Below are 18,237 nucleotides of genomic sequence, written 5' to 3'. Positions count from 1 at the left end.
AAGATTGCTTTTAGTTCACTGTGATGTCAATGGACACTGTTTTCCATCCATTTAGGGCACCTTTGAGCGTAAGGAGCCAAGAGGCTCTGAAGATATTCCTAGCCTACCTGAAGTTGTTGCCCAAGTTTATGGAACAGGTAAGAGATGACTGAAGGGTGTGGCTGGCATCTTCAGACAATGCGGAAGACCTGTATGCCTTGCCTTTGGCTTCACATTTTCCAGTTCATTCTCTTGAGATGACCCAACTCTCCGCGGTTTAGAGACCTTCCTTTTTATAAATCACCAAAACGTTATAGCTGAACAGCAGTGCATTTGCAAACTGTGGGAATCACTTGATTCAACAGGCGAGCAGCCAATCCAGGACAAAAAGAAGGAAAATGCAAAGTACGATTAGTTAACAAAACTAGCTTTAAACTTGAGGGCTTTAAAATGGACTAGGTACATATAGGAAGGAGTTGTCTAGCAATAATTAACCATTATGGCTAACCAGGGCCCCTATTTTTTCCTTTAGTCCTGACTAGAGTAGACCTGAGAGTGTGGCGTAGGGGTTCGAGTGATGGACTATGGCTCTGGAGACCAAGGTTTGGATCCCAGCTTGGCCTTGAAACCCACTGGTGACTTTGGGCAAGTCTCACTCTTTAAGCCTTTCGCTGTTCTGCCCTGCTCCTTAGCAAGAGGATCACACCTAGTAAAACATTTACACAGCGACCCAAGTGGGACACCGTTTGTGCGGAGGCCATCCGACACACCTGACTGCTTTGTGTCCATTTCCATTAGAGACAAAAAACAACCCAAGATAGTAGCATTATTCCCTTAAACTGGACTGCAAAAAACCCCCAAAGAAACTCTCTCCCTCCACAAAGTCAGACACCACAGTATACCAAACAGGATCTCCTTTTAAAAGGGCAGGGCCATATTCTGGTTTTCAGAAGCTCTGTTCACAGGAGCTGAGATGTACAAAGGGCTTGATTTTGTTTTAAATCACAAAGCGTTTGGGTAGAGTGCTTCCTTTAGATACCTTTTTTTCCTTCCTCTTGATTTTGTGAGCAGGAGGTGAACTTCATGAGAGCGAAGAGCTCTGCCAATGTCTCTTTTGCTGTTTGCATCGTATGAAAGGAAGAAAAGAGCCCTTTGATTCTGACTTCTCAACGTGGAAGTTTCCAGGGGTAGTCATTGTTGGCCATTTAGCAAATCCAGTCCAAAATCCACCAAACTGTGATACCTTTCTTGGCCAACCACAATGCACAAGAGGAGGCGGGGGGGGGAATGAAGATGTTAGTCATAAATCTTCTTTATCTTGCAGGCTGGCACCTTCTCCTTCTGGCCATGTGGCAACTGGGAGATTTTCAAAGTCCAGGAAATTTAACATCCATTTTCTTCTCAACAAACACGCTTCCTTTGCAACCCAATATGTCTCCATCCTTGCGAGGCCGCAGGAAGTTGTTGAGCTACGTAACAGTGGCTGCAATCCAACAACTCCTCACCGTAAATATCCACATGTGGAGATGCAATGTGCCAGAACTATACAACCCCTGTGCAGAACTGCAACACTCTGAAATGCATATCAAGGACCATGTGCCAGTGCACAAGTGCAACTGCAATATGCAATGCACAATCTCATAATGCACACAGCTCCGCTTCCTCTACTGGCTGCAGAATATGTCTGTTGTGTTATGGTGAATAATTTGCCTTGGTGTATTGTATGGCATTAACAGGATGCCGATCTCTAAAGGTCTGGTAATATCCAGGTTTGTTTCATCAGATGCTGCTGTAAGATAAGTCTTCATGTGTTAAATTTGCTTGTTTCTTATTAATAAGCTATTTCAAAAACGTATGCATTTGTGTTCTGACCATTCTATAGTACGTTTTTCTAGCTATGCACCCACAATGCACTTTCCTTCTTCTCTTCCGCTGGTGCCTAAGCCTGTGTTTTTGGAGAAACCATAGTGGTGTAAGGGTTTGCAGTTACCACATACTTGATCTTGTACATGTTTTATGCTCATGTGTACATGTGGCCGCTGCCTTTAAAAGGACAAAACTAGCTCACTGGACTGCAAACAAAACAATTAGATACAACCCTGCGATGACATTTTTGAGCATTTGTCCTTGTCTCCTGAGTACAAACTAAGGCATTACTTGCATAGGCAGCAGAATGAGAGGAAGGAAGGTTCGAGTCCAACTCATTCCTTGCACTGTTAATAATCTACTTGCAATAAGGTTTTTGCATAGAGAGGAGGATGTTGAAGTTCGTTTCTGATGAATGTGTAAACCAGGCATCGGTTAAAAGCTTCCCTCTGAACTCAATAAATCTGTCTTAACGAATGTTTTGCCTGGTCAGGGCTTCCCTTCCAGCTGTTCTAAATGGTCAAAACTGCTCTTACTGTTTTATTAAAATGGAACAATACAGAGCATTTCCCCTTGGGGACTGTCATAGGCTATGGAACTGGGTTTAATACACTGGATTTGACTAGAGGTTGTGCAAGGTTTTGCAAGGATTATATGTACAGGTTGATGGTGCCGCCTAGTGGCACTTTGTAAAGCAAAGAGAATCATAGAGTTGGAGGATATTCCATCCAGACTAGTTCAACTTCATTCTGATATGCAGGAACTCACAACTAATGCAACCCCAAGAGATGGCCATCCAGTCTCTATTTAAAAGCCTCCAAAGGAGACTCCACTACTTTCCAAGGGAGTGACTTCCACTGTTGAACAGCTCTTACTGTCGCCATAAATCAAAGCTGACTTGATGGCTAGTAACTAAGAACAAAAGTGTGATTTTCCCCCCATGTAGGCTGTTAGGTGTCCTGGATTCTTATAAATGTAAAAACATAAACAGTAATGATGAAGGCAACAATAGCAACACACACAGATGCGTACATGTTCTACAAGTTTAAATGCAACAATAAGTTATAAGGAACACTTTACTTTGACCGTTCTTTCTTTTTCTTTAAAGAAAACAACCAAACAGTCCGGTGCTATGCCTTTTCAAAGTCGTTTATTTTAAAACATTAAAACCCAAGCTGAATAGAAACGACAGGAATTACATTTAGAACGTTTTCATTTTAGTTATTTGCAGAAGAGAGAATTAAAAATAAAAATAAAATAAAACCCACAAACCAGTAAAAAAATAGCTACAGTACAATTGAATCAAACCAAAAGTCAAAGGATACAAACAAAAATGGGCTCACTCCTCAGTTTCAACCCCCACAAAATTTCGAAACATTTGGGGTGAGTGCAGAACACTCCAAAGGAACTCATTATGTCCAAAGGCTTTAAAATTATATATATATATATATATATATATATATATGTATGATATACAAATATTGTGGTTCGAAATAAAACCAAATTGGGGGAAATAAAGGAAAAGGCCAGTTGAATCACTTTTGGTACCCTTTTGTATACATGACTGTTAAAAGAGGGGAAATACGGACGGAGAGAATTAAATCCACAGGAAATTACCAAGTTTACTCTTGCTAGGAAGAGGATCTAGGATGAGCGTTACCACTGGGGTTGCCAAATGCCCTGCTCATGTGTCTTTTCATAGCAGACCGGTGGAAGAGATCATCAGGTAAACCAAGATGCAGATTATGTGGCATTACCTGCAAATGCAGCCTGTCCATGAAAAGCACAGGTGGCAAGATCCCAGTTAAGAGGTTGTCAGATCCCGAAGCAGATCTGAAGATCCGATGCCGAGGTTGCGGAGCGGCACGATAAAAGCGGCAATATTACTGCCGGGGATGTAAGCACTCTTTAAAGATGGAGCCCTTGCAGGAGAGAGTCTCAAATGAGAACTGTTGGAGAAGGGTACAAAACAGATAAACCAACATTTGCATAGAGAGGAGGAAAGTGTCATTGGATACACAAAGCACCGAAAATAATTCCGATAAGAGCAGGTTAATTCTGCTTTACGTTTAAAGTCAAGAGCAAGACTTAGCAATGCTCATAGCTGCCCGAGTTATAGCCATAATGAAACTAGTCTAATATTTTTGTTTGGCCCCAAACGCTCCACAGACGGAAGGGCTCCGTTTTCCCCATTATAAATAAATACGCACCTTGCACACCTTTCTATGCAGGATGCCGAAAGTAAAGCTTCACATGGATGAGTGAGAGAAGAGTGGCCCAGTTCCCGGGGGGGGGGGGGATGAAAAAGAGTGAGGTGAAGTGGTCTCACTTAACCATAATCCCATCCCCAAATTCATATAGCAAAGAGGGGTAAGTCAAGAATTAAAAACAAAGCAAAACAAAAATCAAGGAGATTCCAGCTCCCATTTTAACAGTCTCACCAACTTGCCTACTCCTACAATGCTAAACATTTGAGTAACCGCACACACGTTAAATGTTATGCGAACTGGTGGGTTTTCTACATCCTTACATTGAGTTTCTGGTTTCCCCTCCCCAACTATCATCTAAAGGATCAGAGCCAGTGTGGTTTATCAGTTTTGAGCATTGGACTAGGACTCCAAGAGACTAGGGTTCAAATCCCTGGTCACCCATGAAAACCCACTGGGTGACTGTGGTCAAGTCATGCTCTCTCAGCTTAAAGGGAAGGCAGTGGCAAACCTCTGCTTAATCTTGCCAAGAAAATCCCATGAGAGGATCACCGTAAATCAGAGTCACCTCGAAGGCACCCAACAGCATCTTAAGGATCAAACTTCAGGCATATCTGCATTAAGGAATTATATAGCAGTTTGATACTTGATAGAATCCTGGGCTCTCGGCTTTGCTAGAGAGTTCTAGTTCATAGGAGCATGCTGAAGTTCCCTAGCAGAAAAGTCTAATTACTTTCAACAAAATACCCCAAGAATTGACAACACAGACCCATGGCTGTTAACCTTGTTGTCAAACTACTATAACTATCTAGGTGCAGATAGTGTTAGCCACTTTGCAGCTATCTGTCAACACCAACTAAACACACAGAGGCTAGGATCTAAAGAGCTATTCTAGAGGGGCCTAAGAGTTCTTGTATAGAGACTCCCCTCTTGAACATCAATTCCACATGCCTTATGAGACACAGGCAACCATTCCTCAAAAACACATCAAAAAGAGATGTCTTTTTTTGAATCTTGACCAAAAAATTTGCTTATAGGATGAGACAGGAGTTAATAGAAATGGAAAATATATTGGGTTAAGAAAGGGTTGGCAGTAGAGGTGACCTGAGGACCAACTGATCCAACAGGAATACAGTACAGCATTTGGAAGGAGGATAAATCTGAACCACAGACTGAGAAGGCTAAAAACATACGGGGCAAATGCTTGTATCTTGGGAGGGCAATGGAATCTCATTCATCACTTTAAAGGAGAGACTAGCACCAGAATAGCAAGGGCTCATTCCCTTGATGCCTCCCAGTTCAAGGAAAGTGGCAAATCTGTGGGACAGGTGAGCAGAACTCAATTTGATCCCCGAAAACAAAGTCCGAGAGGGAAGGGAAAGAAAGAGAAGACAAAAAACTAGCATAAATCTAAATTAGGTTGCATCTGAAATAGCTTCCAAAATATGTCTTTTGCGCAAGTGCTGATCATCTGTCATGCAAGCTTGCCTACATTGATAGACACCTGACACCTTGCTGGCAATAAACATTTTACATAAAGTTAACTGTGCCACTATAGTTGCAAGCTGTGTCCTGATGGATACAGAGCCATACCTTGGCATCCTCCATGCCATGTTAATGTCCAAAAAGTACACTAAACTAACTCCCTTTCTCTTTGTCTTTGCTCACTTTTTTCTCTTTTTCTTCATTCTGCCATTTTATTGGGGTGCAGTAGCTACAGAATTTATCACTGCTTAATCCATTCTTGATCTGGTCAACTATTGGGACGTTGATCAACCCAGAAGATAGGACCTGTTCTTCTCACTTGTCTCAATTTACACAGGGTGATAATACAAGAGATGTTCACAAGCAGAGGAGCAAGAAATAGGAAGGGCTACATATGATTTGTAAAATGTGTTCAGCCACAAGCATCTCAAGGCAAACTAAAGCCGACCACAAAGTGAAGCCCACCAACATCTCCTCTGCCGACCAAGCCCCCAAAGCCCCAAAGGCTTATCAAGTCATGTTGCTCACAATCTATGTGATGTCTCTAACGCTAAGCAGAAATTCCTAGCGGCACAAGATCATGTATTGTTGAAAATCTTTTCCTTAACATTTCCATAACGCACTTGTCCTGTCCTTAATGTAACCTTCACTACAGAAATCTGAACTACCACACCAGACTCTTTCCATCGCTGCTAAACTAGCCATACCTGAGGCACCAAATTATATTTGTTTAGCCATGGGTCAGGGGACAGTAGCGGAGGATCTAACTCCTCAATCATAGAATCATAGAGTTGGAAGAGACCACAGGGGCCATCCAGTCCAACCCCCTGCCATGCAGGAAATCACAATCAAAGCATCCCCGACAGATGGCCATCCAGCCTCTGCTTGAAGACCTCAAGTTTGGATACATGAATGAATGCCAAGTTCTTACCATGAACCCTTAAAAAAAACCAAACACATCAACCAGAATTGAACTTAAAAGTGGAGTCAGCTAATATTACACACAGGATACAAATACTACACTTATTTCTAAGACAGCACACACACAAAAATAAATTCACAGCCAAGTCTTGATTCAATTTCCTTGTTTTGTTTTTGTTTCTTTAAACGATTACAATGCAGTCTTGAACACTGGACTCCAAAAGAATCCAACATGCTATATACATTTCACATTGTGGAGATGTTTGTGTGCTTGACACGGTTCTTGGTTCACAATTTTGTTTCCTTAATTTTTAAAAAAGTGCTGTGATGATGTTACAGAAAATCAACTAAACAAACCAGACAAGCAAATGGCCACATATGTGCTCAAACCAGGGGAGGGGGAAGAAAGAAAAAGGAAGAGTCTTTACCACTCCAGTTTCCCATTCCAACGTACCGCCATCCCATTCGGATTTCGGGATAGGCAATACTTTGACATCAGTCACTTTTTCCTCCAGATTTTCAGGAACTTCATAGTAAGTCGAAGTTACGACGAAGGTTTCGAAACGATCCAAGAGTCGCTGAGGAAGTCAGTCGGGACACATTCCAAGCAATATGGCATTGAGATTATTTCATCACATAAAAACTCATACAAATCAGGAAAGAGAAAAATAAACGTCTTTTGCAGGTTTCATTTGCTATACCAAAAAAAATGCGTCAGAGCCCTGATAGGCACCAGAGCTGGCTAAAAGATAAACCCTGCCAGTCAGTTGTTTCAAGCTGGCTCTGGGGTCAAAAGATGACAGCAACTCCTGAGAACCCTGTTCCACAAACCTGCTGCAACCACAGATGCTTTGGCCTTGTACAAGAGCTCACACAAAGTCACCTCACTTGCAGGCCATAGTTGTGTGCGCTTCTCCTCCAGCTCCTGCAAAGGACCACACATGTATCACTGTTTCTCAAGCAGATGCACTCAGACTAGCCCCAGGAGATACCCATGTGCTGTTGGTGTCACTCAAAAATCCGGATGAAGATATTTTTTGTAACGGTTTCATCATAAACCAGGTTGAGTCTTGCTTGTGTTGATTAAACTATACAGAGGTTCTGCATTACATGCAATGAAAGAATTGGGTGCTGTGACGTCTTCCCTCTGCGTAAGCTGAAAAGCCACTTCAAGTTCAATGTCCCCAGACACAATCCATGTAGTATACCTTCCAACTTGCCTTGGATTTTCTCCACATGGTTCCCTTCTAGAAATCCATTCGAAAACACTATATAGATCTTCAGTTCATGATCTCAGTTGGAGTTTCCTCTTCACAGTGTAAGTGGTAACTACTTCTTAGAAGGAAGGTAATTTCTATAGTGGTTACTGTACTTTAATGATTGGTCCCCTTCTTTAGAATCAGTATTTACTGGAGCATTTGATACACTACTACTCTCTATAGCACTAGTGAAAGACCTTGTTGCCTTGCATTTAAAAACAACCACTTATACTACCAAGAACTTTAGGTCTACTTCCCCTCTATAATTTGCTGGTCTTTTGATGAAGTTCAGGTGGCTTAGGTGCATACCTAACGTTATCTTTTTAAGTGTATACCTCAAAATGTGAAGCACAAAGAAACAAGTATAGCATAGATGCCTTTCAGAGCCAGGACTAACTATGGCCCCTAGGTAATTGTGTACTAAGAAAAACTGTTTTGTAATTCAGGAATGTGTGGCTCATACCCCAAAAAGGGGATGCTGGGCCATTTTGGGAACTGGATAGACAGTTCTCCCTTAATAGGTTGGACGCATGTGTTCATACGAAGAATTATACCCCATTTTAACTTTTCTGTCTTCCTTCTTAACAGAACTGGATACTATAATGCCTTAATCTATAGACCAAAAGGTATATTTAAAGACTACTGTGCTGTCCATATACATGTAAACCTGAGCAGCTGCTCTTTGAGAGTATCACAAGAGTTTTATTCTGTCCTCCCACCAAGGCCACATCCAAGGGTCTCAGGCCTTTCTATTCATCCTCCATTTTATCTGTAAACCGTAGCCTGTAAAGTCACCTCTGCACCTACCAGAGGAAGCAACTTATCTAAGGAGAAGGTTAGTCTTCCCCTCTGATGTGCAAAAAAAGAATCTTGGTAGCCCTTCATTCAGCTAAAAAGCTAAAGCAGTGGTCTCCAAACTCTGGTCTTCCAGATTTTTTGGACTTCAGTTCCCATAATGCCTGAATGTTGGCCAAGCTGACTGGGACTACTGGGAGCTGTAGTCCAAAATACCTGGAGGACCAAAGTTTGGGAACCCTTGAGCTAAAGGAAGATGGACATATAGTTTGTGGAGTTCTGCAATACTGTCTGGATCAAAGAGAAAAATGCTAGCTGCACCACTCAATGTAAAAACAACACCTGCAACGTGAACTGAATCGAGATCTGCCTAGTTCTCTCAATAAAGACTGAGACACTAGAGAGGGGACATACTACTCTAACTAACACTGGAAAGCTTTTACTCTGTGTTTCCTTTAGCCACTTTCTTTAGGATCAGATACATAGGGAATCCAAAACAGCAGAAATGAAATGTTCCCATGTGGGGTGCCATGGTCCCCCTTGATGATTCTTAGCAAGTAGAGCACCTTCAGTGAAGTTGTGGGACTTGTGCAGGCACGCATTAATCCTGATCTCCACCAGCCTGCCATTGGTCTTTGCTATCCACACACAGCTCACTAAGAGGCAACTGGAATATAGCTGCATGTGGTTTGTGCAATTAAGACAAGGGATTCAGCCTGATGGGCCCAAGGAAAGGAATCTCCTCTGCCCAGTCCTGACATCACAGTATTTTACCTTTGTTCGGCTTTCTGGTTTTGGGAAAAGGGAGCAGCAGAAATCTTCAGATATCCTGTGGAAGCTCCTAGGGAATTATGTCTAAAGGTAACACTTCCAAGACCTTGTACTACCAGCACTTGGAAGAAGCAGCAGCTGAAAGTTTACTGTGCCAGGAAGGAAGGAAAGCATTTGCTATTGACCCCCTTTCCACTGGCAATCTTGTTTGGTCCTGATGCTGGTTTAACTCATGCAAAAGCAGATAACCTCTGAGGTTATCTCCACACCCTAAAAGTTCTCTCTCTCTCTCGCCACCCCACAAAATATCTTGGCACCAGAAAAAAAATTGCTGGCTCTAGTTTCAAGACTGTATCTCAAAGGATGTCTGCTGACAGCTTGGCTAGTATAGTACAAAAGGCAGGTATAGTGCAACCAGCGGATGTGTGTGTTTGGTTGGTTCATACACACACAAACATGTAGAGTAGCTGGTACAGGAAGCCTTCGCATTCTCCCCAGGAGTTTAGACCCAGGTGCAAAAAGAAAGAAGTAATGTTGTATTGGAGGTATCCAATAGCTACAGAAGAGGAAGATTGGATCAACAGGCCTTCACATTCTCAAATGGAAGGAACAAATGGCTTCCCAGATTCCAGGTAGGAAATTTACCAAGGCTGGCAAAAAGACTTTTCAAGAGTAGCACAGAAAGGAGAGAGGTGCAGAAACAGTCAGGAGCATTTTGAGCTTCATGACAGTGTGCGCATTAAAGATGGCTTCCTTAGATTAGCAATATCCACAGCACTTCCGTGTGAGTGACTCACCAGGTCATTTTTATCCTCTATGGATTGGAAAGAGAACCCCAAGGAGTAGAGAAGAAACAGATTGCAATTTCCTGACTAGCTGTCCACAAGAGCCGGTTCCATACACAATGGGGCAACACAGAAGAACGGGTGAATCTCTTGCATGTGTGTGCATGCATGCGTATTCGTTTCTCTCTCTCTTTCTCCACACATACACAGGTGCAAGTAAGCAGAGATGATCTGTAGTAAGCTTCCATCAAGGGTGGCCCCAAGCAGACGTGTACCAGGCCAGAGGGGAAGAGAAGCTGGAAAAACAACTGAGCTGGATTCAGGGCAGGGAAAGCAGGGCTGATCTGCGAGGACATTGCAGGATGGCAGCAGTTGGCACATTTTCTTCCATTTTTGTTTTGTTTCGCTTAAACACGTTCGAGTTTTTAATGCACGCTGCCCGAGTCCGGCCGAGGCTGGTTGGTGGCGAGGTATTTGGCTCTCATGCTGGAGGTGTACTGGAGAAAGATAAAAAGAAAAAGAGAAAGAGAAAGCACACAAAGAAAGAAGACTATTAATCTGGAGCTCATGGTGAGAAGACTGTAAAATTGAGGGATTGCTTAACACACACTCTTGCACTCAAGATTTGCAGTTACTTATAGTTTAGGATCTTTTAGGAAACCTTAATCAAAGGTTTACAGAGGCAACAATGAAGGAAGTTCCCAAGTTGAAGAAAAGGGGCTGGTAGTAGGTTTCCAAGGCTTTCCGTAACTGCAGCAATCCTATCCAAAGAGCTTATCTGAAATCAGTTCAAGTGTCATTGGCTTCGCCTCAGGAACTACAAGGGGGAGGAGAAACAGGAGGCATCTAGAATTCCCTAATATGGGAAACTATAATTCTTGGAATTATTTGGGGGAAAGCCATGACAGTTAAACTGGATTAAACTAAAAATAAGTTGTTGGCGTAGATAGATCCTGCATGACATAACAACATCACAAAGTATCTGTAGAACCCAATCCAAGTGCTCTCTGCCTAAGTAGTGAAAAGAAAAAGATCGCAGGTATACCCAACTTACAAGTGGAGAGTTCTGGCTCACCAGATTTCCTCTTTCAATCAGGCAAAGGAAGGGTTGAGTGGGGAAAAAACATTCACATTATCAGCAACAGCATCGTGAAGGATCCAGACAGAAAGTATGTGTTGGAAAGCGTAGGCTATACAGGAGAGAACCACTGAAACCCACCCACACCTTATTTACTTCCATGCTGGGACACAAAGCGAGTAGTCAGTGCTGCAAGGCAAGAAAGGTGAACTGGATGTAAAACAGCCCTGCTTTGTCATCTAATGCAACAAAATATGTTCATCTTAATGAAATGCTGCTTATGCGCTTCTTTTTTATTTATTTATTTCAGGCATTTGTCAAGAAATCAGAAGTCCCATAAAGAAAGCTATGACTTGTAATCTATTGCAACCAGTCTTTGACATTCTTGCAAGAACCACATACAAAAGCAAAATACTGTTAAGAATACGAAATGTAGACGATTCCACAATGAAAAAAACACGTTGTTACAATCGACATAGGAACCATATCAAGGCGTATAACGTCAGGCCTTTCGTTTCATCCTGAGGGGGGAAAACTGTATCAATGTACTCCAACGCACATTTAGTTATACCTCTCTTTATTGCTGAAATAAAAAGACTGTGTTTGGGCAAAGGAGGAAGGGACACCATTATCAAACAAACCATTTTGCATCAAAGGTTTTCATAGATTATTAAGGATCATATATTACCAATCTGCTCTCATGTGCATGATTTAATAGTAATACTAAGGAAGGTATTCTGTTACTCATCTGAACTACACTTTTGAAATATTAAGCTGGTAGCTTTAATGTCTTGCGACTGCCATAAACCACACAGGATTATGATGATCGTGGACTTTTACATGTGATGTCTGGTTTGATGTTTAATACGAAATTATGATATCTATCCAACAGAACAAACCATAGATGTACTAGAAGATACCTGACCTAAAATGTGTTTACAACAGCCCATCTCACTGGTTATACGCCCTTAATACTGATCAATAACTGCAATAACAACAAAACTACAACCAGGTTGATTTACTAAGCATGCATATCAAAAGGTATATACTTCTTTAAATTTCCTCTTTGACTTTTTTTGTTTTACTTAGTAATTTAGTCTGATTTAGCCTTTTGGGTGATCACAGATCTCCATTCCTATCGCTTGGGATCTTGTATCCCTCTTTATTGTGGTAATCCAAAGTAGCATCTCTGTTTTTAAACATCAGGCAAAGCTACTTTTTCATGGAAAACCCAATAGGCAGTGCTCTAATTTCATTAAAGACCCCCCTCCTCCAAGTAAGATCTAAAACCACTATTTACTTCCCTTCCCCTGACAAGAAACTGTATTTTGGGCTATTTCAGAGTTTTATTCCAGAAAAACAAATTGCCTGAAATACAAATTTTTGTAATATAGATTATTAAAACAATAACGACCAACAGTGTTAACGTCTATGAGAGTAAGGAAATGCGGAACCAAGACCTGGTTGTCCAAATAAGGCCAAAGCAAAACTGCTTACAAGAGAGGAAAATGCAGTGGCATTCTGGAGAATACAAGCAACATGCATTAAATGACATACACACACCTCCACTCATGCGCTTCATGGACTGCACCAGGACAAGGCTGTTTTTTCTGACGTTCCAGTCAACATCTCAAGAGACCCACAAGCATATGCCAAAGCAGAGCAAGACAATGAGAAGGAAGCAACGAGAATGTAGACCAGGCAAGTGACACTGGTGAATGGAAGCCAGCACAGGACGGCAGCAAAAAAGCCCCAGCAGGAATGGGTGACATGGAGGTGTAACAGGTTGGATGTGTACAAACAGGCCTAGGAACAGGATGTAGCTGGTGGACCATCCAAGCCAGCCAGCCCAAACTGGAGAAAGATAAAGAACTTTCCTTTCCCTCAATGAAGGCATTCTTCCAATTTGTCCCTACAGACAAAGGTGTAGGTTGGCTGGCTGGTTTGTTTTTGAAAGGAAAACTGCACTGGGTTACATTATGCACAAGTATCTAGTATTGGGATTTAGACTTATACATGACCCTCCTTGGCATGTCCAAGTCCTTGAGCTCACACACCATGAACACTGAAGCTTTTTGACACTTGGTTCAACCACCGATCCATCTACCAGTTAATGCTGCTGGCTACCTGAGTTCCCAGACAGAGGCCTTTTCCAGTCATGCGACATCCAAATCTCCTCAAGAACACAGGAGATTGCATGATGCAAAGTCTGTCTACAGCGCTGTCTAAATGAAGTAGAAGCAGCACTCCAGAGTTGTGGAAGGATTACTTCTTAGCCATAACTGGAGATGCCAGAGACTGAATTTGGGACCTTCAGCAAGCAAAGCATAGCTTTGGTGTACAATACTGGTATTCTTACCATTCAGATACCCCTATAGCCCCTTCCCTTGGCATTAACCAGAAGCTGGTTTTTGAGGGATGAATGTCATTCAGCATTGTAAAAGGATGGAAGTAGTGCATGGCTACAACTGCCATTCTGATGAATAGAGAGATACTAGGGATGTGCAGGCTACACTGTACACTGGAAGCTTATTGGGGAGTGGGGATAATCCTGCTAGAATAAAATGAAGAATTCTACCACCAGTTTCTTCAAGCCAAGGGACAGGATAGTTTTCAAACTAGAACTTGGGTAGTGTTCTTCCTTTGAAACCCTATTTGCAAATATTTACAAAAAGGGGAAAGACTGTATACTAGGAGGTTACTTCAAAAGAAGATGACCAACACTGAAATGCTCTGGGTTCAAGACTGTTTAGGAGACGCTTTGGCACGCCCTTTTATGCTAGGGCTAGGGCATAGTATGTGTGTGTTTCATTGTACTGACTGTGATATCAAGTGGAAAAGACTCACTGAAATTCAAAAGGAAGGCAAAAAGGTGTTTTGTAAGAGCTTTGGTGCACGGAAGTGTGCTAAATAATATTCTGTGTTGGAATTCAACTGTCCTCAAGGGGAAACTCTTCCGTTTCAGGAATCTGTCAGCATCGAAACCTGAGACTCAAGTAAAGAGAGGAGACTGTTACTCTGTTCATCTTTGGATAGGTATGACTCCTACTGCCATGATGACCACAGGAAGCTTTGCCGAGGAAAGATGCTGATGTTGCTCCATTACTAAGCACCAGGGCAGGGTAAGCTAGCAGAAACCCTGGGCAGGAAAGGGATGGAGGTGGGAAGTGCAGGAAGAAGGAATGTGAAGACTGCGGCACTGGCCTGGGAAAATAAGTGCAGGGATGGCAGGGGGTGGGTGGGAGGAGTTCAGCGAGAAGGACCTTATTTCAGTACCTGTTCGATTTTGCGGGCGCTGTTACCAGTACGTCCGAGCACTGTCCGAGGGCTTAAACTGCCAGCTCATATGGCTGCTACTGTCCATGGCAGCCAAATACAACTGTGATGATGCAGGAAAGAGAGAAAAAGAGAGAGTGCAGCCTCAACGTGCATGAAAAACACAGTGCAAGCAAGTGAAACGCTGTGGTGCGTATGCCAATGATAGGGAGGGCACTACCATCCTACGGGAGTAGACCTTGGAGCAAGGAAGGGAAGGAAAGGAGGGAAGGAATGACCAAAGGGACGAAAAAAGAATAGACAAACAATGAAGTAGACAATTCCTGTTCTAGGAGATGCTTTGCCTTGGTTTCCACAACAGAAGCTGAGATGCAAAGTATGGCTACTGGATGTGCACCATCTCTCAATTCAGCTAGGGCACCTTGTACTTAGAGATCTCTTACTGGGTGAACTGAGTAAAGCCTGAAAATTCAAGCCTTGCTCATAACTCACAGCCATCTGGGTCTTATATAGCCATAGGAGAGCACTTGATTTCTCTGGACAAAGTGTTTATCTGCTGGTTGCCCCTGCCACTCATATGTACAGTAGATAAAACTTAGCAATACAAGACAGCTTTACTGTATGGCTGACAACCTGTATTGCAGAGTGCTGTGTAATGGTTCTGCAGGTACAACTAGGTTACATTCCTCCTGTCAAACTCTTCCCTTGGATTCACCATATAGTGGCTAGGGAGCCATTCATGGTTATTAATTGGCTGGCTAAGAGTCAGGAAGGGTATCTGACAAGCACTTGGCTATGCCTTCATAGCTAGATGCAGACCAATGATATCATCTATTGGGGCCCTCTGGATATCCCAGCAGATGATGGCATTGGTGTGTGTTTAGCTATGGGGACATAGCCAGATGCCTCCCCACTCTCCACAGGCACTGAAGAGCTGTGGAACGGGATATCAGAATGAAATGGTGAGTCCTTGAGGAAGGGCTTTGGTTGTTGAGGAGGAAGGAAGCGAATACCAAGAGACATACGCAGGCATACTTTTGATGTACACTTGTCTATGTCACTTACAAGAAGTTGCCCAATGAGCAAAGTCTACTCTGCAAGTAACTATGATGTCACTAAGGATGTAAAGCATATGTAGTAAGAGATTTACTAATCCCAACACCATCATACTCCTCCCATCAGAACTCCCAGTAATGATTTCCAATGATACGGCTGAAGATGCATCTGCATTTCCTCGAAAAGCCATCATCTTGGCTGGAAAAAAAAGCTCTGAAATCCAAAAGCCCAGGAACATAGGCGATACATATAGTTCTGACCAAGGGCTGATAGTGCAGATTGACACCATTTTCTTACACACAAAAATTCTCACCGCTTTTCTTAAAGCACATTATATGTTTGCTTTCAAGGAAGGCTAAAGGCACTTCCACAAGGTTGTATCAAGTATTTTGACAGCACCTTTGCTTTAAAAAAGTGTGTGGGGGGTTGTTGTGGTTAGAAAGTTGGCTTTATTTTATTCAATATTCCTGTTGGGGATTAAAGCATACTATCAACTCACCGGTGTGAAAGTTGACTGCAGGCTGGTATAAGATTGCAACCAAAGAAACTAAATCATAAATAAAACAGAGCAAAAGCCTAAAAAGGTTCCAATCCAATCCAGACCTTCCATGAAAGATTTTCTTTTTCCTCTTCCGGTAATCAGATACAAAACAGGGTGGAAATTACAAATATTGAAACAGAAGAAGAAACACAGAACTGTATGTTTTGTTGGGTATATTTTGGAGAAGAATTCTGTGTTAATGTTAAAACAGTTTCCAGTATGATCATGGCAACCACTTTGGTAAAAAGTTACCCACAAGTTTCTCAGTAGAATTATGTTAGCAGAATTCTCCTAAAATGGTTGACTTCTGTCCATAGCCCCCATATTTGAACATGCATTTTACTTGCTTTTTCAAAAATGTACCTAGATATTTTCCCAGGAGACAGGCAGCATGTGCCTGCATGGGTGTGTTTAGCAGATTCTGCCTTTGGCTGCTTATCTTTTTGTACGTAAATAAGATGCTTATTAATGAAGAAGCACGTAGGAAATGACTGCACAAGTCTTGCAAACAGATTTCTGTGGTGATTTTTTAGCCATTCGAAGCAGTAAATGAAAACTTACAGAGGGAGGTGGAGATTCCCGGCCAATCAAAGGCGTATTCTCACAGCGGGGATTCTGGAAGTTTGCATTCTGGCTCCTGGAGGGAAAGCAGGGAAAAATAAAATATGAAGTATTTGTTCTCTTTTCGGCTCACAATGACGTCAAATGAGAAATAGAACTGTGGACATATTCGTGCATCTTTGAATCTCTTAAACTACAAGTAATGTGAAAAGATCCCTAACAGGCAACTTCTGTTTGAGTAGTCCATGATCCTGAATTATCCCCTTGGCTCTATAATGAAGAAACGTCAATGCCATTGGCTGATGGGAAGGGAAATCTATTGTTTTTCTCACCCAAGAGCAATCGAAGAGTCACATCATTCACCAGTCCAAAATTCCAGCCTCTGCAAAAAGCCAAACCAAACCAAAACCTCTAATCCTTATATATTATTCTATTTACTCTCAGCAAAGGAATCATCTGATATATTATAGGCATCAGCTTGGGCTGGATGTTTCATTCCTTTCCTGACAGAGATAGAAATCCTTTGAACACACAAAAGTTAAGTCTCTCCTAGGCATCTGCTTCGCGCAGTTTATTTGCTGCTGGCAAGTGCTTCCAGTCTCTAAGTACCAAGAAGTCTTTTCCCATTAAGCTCTACAAATATCCATTTATACTCTCTCCCTCCCTCCCTCTGTACTTTCGGAGTGAATTAGGCAAACTGGGTAACAGCGGTAGTTGCCAATAGCTTCTTCTTCCTTTTGGTCCTCCTTTCATAACTGCTGCCTCCATTCATTTCTGTTCATTATCTCTAAAGCAGATTAACTCCCTGAATCCACTCAGATACAGTGAGCAACAGACCAGAGCCTTTTTAATGTCCATCCTGCGAACATGCAAAGTTGTTCTGTATCAAGTCAGGCTTGTGTTGCCTAGTCTAAATAACAGAAGCATCCCAAGGTCTAAGATACCTTTCCTACGCATGCTAGATCCTTTTAAATGGAAATACCAGGTACTGAGTGAAGCTATGGGTGCTTGAGCATCCAGCGCTGACTACTCACATGTACTCTGTGACAGGAGCATTACTGACTGTATGCGCTGCTGCTGGAATGCTGGTCTCGCTGCCATAACTGCTCCCGCAGCTATAAAGGCTAGGCATGTGAACTCTGTACAAGTTGTCGTGTGTTTGCCTGTTCCCTTGAGCTGTAGATTCATCCTCTCCATCTTCATCTGAGCTCCTGCAGAAGTGGGGGAGAAATCAAATGTCTCTCTGCAGCCCACTAAGCAAGCAAAGCAGACAAAGAGCTGTTCCTAAGCCTTCTCCTTTTCCACATGCAATAACATGCCACAAGAACCACCTCCTTCCAGAGAACAGAATGACTCAGACCTCCCACAACTCCCATCTGGGCTTTCTAAGCCTGCCATACTTCTCAGTTGGGCTTCCCCCAGAGTCTGCCAGTAAACACAGAACTGTATCATGGAGACAAATGCAGACTCTGCACATAAAGTTACTCTCAAAGGCTAAAATAAGACAGTAGGGGTGTGTGGGGGGGCATAAATACACAGCCATGTTTCACACCAAGGGTGGGCAATCCCTGGGGTTTATGGGAACAATTTTCAGCTCCTGGGACTCACCACAAGCCCTGGGGGTGCAGTGGTTAAATGCAAATACCGCAGCCACTCA

The 18,237-nt window shown here is 42.5% G+C and overlaps 1 protein-coding gene across 2 annotated transcripts in view; it reads right to left on the bottom strand.

Annotated features, from left to right (window-relative positions):
* Positions 1 to 2,978: 2,978 nt before the first annotated feature.
* Positions 2,979 to 18,237, bottom strand: part of TTYH3 (tweety family member 3) — a 58,702-nt gene continuing 43,443 nt past the window's right edge. Inside the window, exons 12-15 of one of the 2 annotated variants that reach the window (XM_089476871.1) lie at positions 17,615 to 17,791; positions 16,581 to 16,656; positions 14,423 to 14,525; positions 10,484 to 10,565 (exon numbers count right to left, since the gene is read on the bottom strand). In XM_089476871.1, the coding sequence (XP_089332997.1) occupies positions 14,445 to 14,525; positions 16,581 to 16,656; positions 17,615 to 17,791 (334 nt within the window). In that variant the 3' untranslated portion in view covers positions 10,484 to 10,565; positions 14,423 to 14,444. Of the gene's footprint in view, positions 10,566 to 14,422; positions 14,526 to 16,580; positions 16,657 to 17,614; positions 17,792 to 18,237 lie in introns of both variants that reach the window. The other variant, XM_089476872.1, reaches the window with a different exon arrangement.

This window comes from Sceloporus occidentalis, unplaced genomic scaffold (genome assembly GCF_023333645.1).
Source record: "Sceloporus occidentalis isolate IW3139 unplaced genomic scaffold, rSceOcc1.0.p SCAF_10, whole genome shotgun sequence".
NCBI classification, from domain to species: domain Eukaryota; kingdom Metazoa; phylum Chordata; class Lepidosauria; order Squamata; family Phrynosomatidae; genus Sceloporus; species Sceloporus occidentalis.
This window is presented reverse-complemented; position numbering and strand designations above follow the sequence as displayed.